Below are 6,000 nucleotides of genomic sequence, written 5' to 3' on the forward strand. Positions count from 1 at the left end.
GAAATCCCTAAATTCCTTGCAATAGCTCATTGAGAAATGTTGTTCTTAAACTGTTCGACAATTTGTTCACGCATTTGTTCACAAAGTGGTGACCCTCGCCCCATCCTTGTTTGTGAACGACTGAGCATTTCATGGAAGCTGCTTTTATACCCAATCATGGCACCCACCCGTTCCCAATCAGCCTGTTCACCTGTGGGACGTTCCAAATAAGTGTTTGATGAGCATTCCTCAACTTTCTCAGTATTTATTGCCACCTTTCCCAACTTCTTTGTCACGTGTTGCTGGCATCAAATTCTAAAGTTAATGATTATTTGCAACAACAAAAAAATGTTTATCAGTTTGAACATCAAATATGTTGTCTTTGTAGCATATTCAACTGAATATGGGTTGAAAATGATTTGCAAATCATTGTATTCCGTTTATATTTACATCTAACACAATTTCCCAACTCATATGGAAACGGGGTTTGTATTTTTATTTACGATTTACACAACGTGCCAACTTCACTGGTTTTCGGGGTTGGTACTACACCTCACAGAGAACATGTGTTAATATTCAATGTAAGCACCATTGTTATCTGGCACTACCTTAACTTCTAAGCATGGAATCAATCAGAGCTGCACAGCCATATCTCTTCAGTGCAGGCAGCACTCATGCAGCCTCGGACCACCACCTTGCTTGACGAGGGGAGACAATCATTTGCTACTCACTTGTGTTTTCACTGGAAATTAAACATATACTGGTTAAGCTGTCCGAGCTTCGTTTTGTTGGTATTTTTCATTTATAAGAAAATACATGAACATTTGAGTCACTGCTGAATTAATTGAATTAATTCTGAATTTACCACAACACTAACTAGCATAAAAGAATAGATCTGTTTATTTTGCGGTGTCTTTTGCTTCTTTAAATTAATTAAGTGTCGAAAACCCCAAAGGTATTGTACGGTATAGAGCAATTTCTCAGCAATCTGCACAAACACTGCCCAGAAATTGCAATGAAAAGAAGAAACCCCACCAGTGATTCTGAATGCATAACAGCATCCTGGCCAACACTCAGTTCACGACGGATCTTTCATTCCTTTTCATCCCAGGCCACGTTCAAGAGGTACCAGATGGAGCATAAGATGAAGCAGGACTCTTTGGAGAAATCCCATGCAGACCTGAAGAAGCTGAGGAGAAAGAGCCAAGGCAAGAACGCCAACAAGTACGAGTTCAAAGAGAGCGAGGTGAGCACGCCTGCGGACACCTGACACACTCACGGAGGGGGTCACTTTGCCAAGCTATAATTAGGCGTCAGACACCCGAGCCACGTCATGTTTAAGCTGCACGGCGCAGCAATATTTGGGGACAAAAGGTAGATAATAGGAGCGTGTGTGGTCTGGCATGCGGCAACTGGCAGTTGTTTAAAGGCATTGTGATTGGCAGGGCAAGGCAACTTTATTTATATAGCACGTATACAACCATTTTAAAATTGGGCCAAAGTGCTTTACAGGTTAAAAAGCATAGAGCAAAAAAAATATATACAAGTGTTAGAATAATTGTTACTAAATTATCACAAAAACTTTGTATTACATTGTGTTCCTGACAAGAAGACAAAAGGCTGTCTTTGAAACCTACCAAGAAGAAGGCTCGTAAAACTCCACTGTGTAACGGGGAAAGCCACATGAAGGGGTTTCTGTTTTCTCTCATGTATGGTAATCAACAGAAAGATATTGTTCTAACCCAAGGACTTCAAAGCGGACAGATGGCAGGATCTGCCCAATTTCCAGACGAACTCTTTTTGAAGTATTTTACGAACTCTTTTTTTTCTTTTTTTATGGAACTCTTTTTGAACTGACCTTTCCTGTGAATTGTTTACGACCTTTTCTGTGAACTTTTTGCGACCTTTCTCCTTTGGAAACAAAGGTGGCTATGTGGTCGGGGAGGGTCCAAAATAAAAGAAGGAGGCATGCAATCTTTTGGCAGAGCGTGCTAAGACACTATAAGAGGTTACAGGTCGACGGCGTCTCTCCTCAATTGAGTCCAAATTTAATTCTATCTCTGTTTAATTATTTGCCTCTTGTCTTGTTTAATAGATGTATTCAGTGTTTGAACCTGACAAAAAGACAGCGCAGTATTAGCAGTAGATTATGAATTCGTGTTTGTACTTGTGCTCTAAGATGCAGCTACTGCAGCATATAGGGATGGGAATTGCTAAGATTTTTCCGATTCCACTTTCGATTCTGCTTAACCATTCAGTTCCTTAACGCAGTGTTTTTCAACCACTGTGCCGCAACACACTAGTGTGCCGTGAGATACGGTCTGGTGTGCCCGTGGTAGATGATCTAATTTCACCTACTTGGGTTAAAAATTATTTTTGCAAACCAGTAATTATAGTCTGCAAATGATGTGTTGTTGTTGAGTGTCGGTGCTGTCTAGAGCTCGGCAGAGTAACCGTGTAATCATACTTGCCAACCTTGAGACCTCCGAATTCGGGCGATCATGGGGGGGTTAAGGGGGGAGGAGTATATTTATAGCTAGAATTCACTGAAATTCAAGTATTTCTTATATATATATAAATATATATATATATATATATATATATATATATATATATATATATATATATATATATATATATATGTTAAAAAAAATATATATATATATTTTTTTTTTATATATATATATATATATATATTTTATATATATATATATATATATATATATATATATATATATATATATATATATATATATATATATATATAAAAGAAATACTTGACTTTCAGTGAATTATAGCTATATATATATATTTATTTTATTATATATATATATATATATATATATATATATATATATATATATATATATATATATATATATTAGGGATGTAACGGTACACAAAAATTTCGGTTCGGTACGTACCTCGGTTTAGAGGTCACGGTTCGGTTCATTTTCGGTACAGTAAGAAAACAACAAAATATAAATTTTTGGGTTATTTATTTACCAAATTTGCAAAATCTTCCACCAAAACTATTTTTCTTAGTGGAATATTTGATGTGATAGGTCAATAATTCATAATAACATTGATTTTGATTCAATATTATGTTTTGAGCAATGACAGTTTGAAAGAAAGAAAAAACAGTTTTGTTTTATTAGTCAACATTGCAACTTTTTCTAAATTACATTTAACCTTTATGCTTTGTTAATTCACTTTTGTTATGTTTTTGTTTATTTTAATAGTATTTTTAGAATGTGCCGTGGGCCTTTAAAACATTAGAGCATGAGGAGGTTGAGGTGGGCGGGGTTGGGGCGTGGGGGTGTAGCGGGGGGCGTATATTGTAGCGCCCCCGAAGAGTTAGTGCTGCAAGGGGTTCTGGGTATTTGTTCTGTTGTGTTTCAGTGCGAATGTTCTTCGGAAATGTGTTTGTCATTCTTGTTTGGTGTGGGTTCACAGTGTTAAAGTTGTTTATATGGCCACCCTCAGTGTGACCTGTATGGCTGTTGACCAAGTATGCATTGCATTCACTTGTGTGTGTGAAAAGCCGTAGATATTATGTGATTGGACCGGCACGCAAAGGCAGCGCCTTTAAGGCACGCCTCCAATATTGTTGTCTGGGAGAAATTCGGGAGAATGGTTGCCCCGGGAGATTTTCGGGAGGGGCACTGAAATTCGACAGTCTCCCGGGAAAATCGGGAGGGATGGCAAGTATGACTGGGAGACGCAACTGCTCTGTACTTCTCCCGACGTCCATGTACCACTCCGTACAGCGGCGTTTTAAAAAGTAATACATTTTACTTTTTGAAACCGATACCGATAATTTCCGATATTACATTTTAAAGCATTTATCGGCCGATAATATCGGCAGTCCAGTGACGTGCGGTGAGGTTGATGGCTGGTGAGGCACTGACTTCATCACAGTCAGATTTACAAACATATGAACCCTAAAGAGTATCTTATTCACCATTTGATTGGCAGCAGTTAACAGGTTATGTTTAAAAGCTCATACCAGCATTCTTCCCTGCTTGGCACTCAGCATCAAGGGTTGGAATTGGGGGTTAAATCACCAAAAATGATTCCCAGGCGCGGCGCCGCTGCTGCCCACTGCTCCCCTCACCTCCCAGGGGGTGATCAAGGGGATGGGTCAAATGCAGAGGACAAATTTCATTACACCTAGTGTGTGTGTGACAATCATTGGTACTTTAACTTAACTTTAACTTTACACATACAAACTGTAGCACACAAAAAAGCACATTTAGTAAAAAAAACGTTATTATGGTCTTACCTTTACTTAGAAATTAAGTCCATGCGCCGCAACTAAAGCCCTCACTTAAACTTTCCACGTGCAAGATTGAATCTATTTAAAAAAGTGTAACCGAGGGTTTATAAATGTCGCCTATACTGTATGAAACTACAAAATAACAAACACGGAGGCTCCAGTTTACACGAGGACCACTTTATTTACCTTCTTTCAAAAACCTCCGCAACGTGACATCACTTCCGCTCTTAGCGCCTTCAAAATAAGAGCTCAAGGCATATACTGTATAACAGCGCATAACAGGAACTTAACATCACAAAGAGGAAAGCCCATGAAAATAGGTTACAAAAGTTATTTAATAAGAAGCCAAAAAGTGCAAAAACAATAATGTTCGTGTTGGAGGAGTTGTGAATTAGGTACACCTGCAGTCTGCAGGTGTACCTAATGTTGTGTCCCTGCAGTCATTCACAACTCCTCCCACACCAACATTATTGTTTTTGCACTTTTTGGCTTCTTATGAAATTTGTTTTTAAAATAGATTCAATCTTGCACGTGGAAAGTTTAATTGTGGGCTTTAGTTGATATAACAATTCTACGACGGGGGTGCAGGAGGCGAGTCTCAGCCAGTGCGTCTTTTGCAGCCGTTTTATGATCGCTCAGCACAAGAAATACTTTACACACATACAGTTGTTGACAAAATACACTGTACATTATATACCTCAGCTAACTAAACTATGGAAATGTATAATATAGTTCATATAGCAATACAGTCTCACTGCACAGCAGGCCAGCAGTTAGCCGAGTCATTGCGCAATCCATGTTGAGGCACTGAATGACGTGCCTCAACTGGCTGCTGTTCACCGCACCGTCTCTTTTCAGTATTTGAACGGCAAATGTGAAAATTCAGCGATTTTGAATAAAAATAATCTAAAACTGGTGAAGTTAAATGGAAAATAACTTTATAGTATAATCACTGGATACATATAACAATTTAATTTTTTTTTTTTCTTTTTAAATTTTTTTTCTTGCTGCACGTCACTGCGGCAGTCCGATATTATCGGACATCTCTATTAATAATTCATTTTTACAGCTTGTCTTTAATAATGTTGACAAAATAATAGGTAGATAAATGACACAATATGTTACTGCATATGTCAGCAGACTAAATTAGGAGCCTTTGTTTGCTTACTTACTAATAAAAGACAAGTTGTCTTGTATCTTCACTATTTTATTTAAGGACAAACTTGCATTAATAAACATATGTTTAATGTACCCTAAGATTTTTTGTTAAAATAAAGCCAATAATGCCATTTTTTGTGGTCCCTTTTATTTAGAAAAGTACCGAAGTACATGCTGTTACCGGTACCGGTACCAACATATTGGTATCGGGACAACACTAGTCTCTCGTCATGCTCATCTAAATGAGAAGACATTCATTTCAATTTAACAAATAACGTGATACGGGGTGAGTTAGTACCTGTTGTATTCAGATGACGTGTGATTACTGCTGCTGGGATGAGATAGGAGTGGTTAAAAACACGACTTTCTTTTATAATTATGCTGTGTTTTCAAATGTTTCAGTATATTGCTTGGAAGTCCTAATTTTGATGAAGTAGCAACCTTATGATTATTACAAGTAGCGCTGTTGCAATCATAATTTGTCAAATGTAGTACATTTTAGAGCGTTTGTTCCGCCTGGTCACCACCATTGTGTGATCTGATGTCACTACGCACGTTGCGGAATGACGTCATCCCCACCCGGA

At 37.9% G+C, this 6,000-nt stretch overlaps 1 protein-coding gene across 2 annotated transcripts in view; it reads left to right on the top strand.

Annotated features, from left to right (window-relative positions):
* Positions 1-6,000, top strand: part of baiap2l1b (BAR/IMD domain containing adaptor protein 2 like 1b) — a 146,966-nt gene that overhangs the window by 80,560 nt on the left and 60,406 nt on the right. For both annotated transcript variants that reach the window (XM_061974321.2, XM_072915839.1), the window contains one exon: positions 1,091-1,225. In XM_061974321.2, the coding sequence (XP_061830305.2) occupies positions 1,091-1,225 (135 nt within the window). The remainder of the gene's footprint in view (positions 1-1,090; positions 1,226-6,000) is intronic.

Source organism: Nerophis lumbriciformis, linkage group LG22, assembly GCF_033978685.3.
Source record: "Nerophis lumbriciformis linkage group LG22, RoL_Nlum_v2.1, whole genome shotgun sequence".
Lineage (NCBI taxonomy): Eukaryota > Metazoa > Chordata > Actinopteri > Syngnathiformes > Syngnathidae > Nerophis > Nerophis lumbriciformis.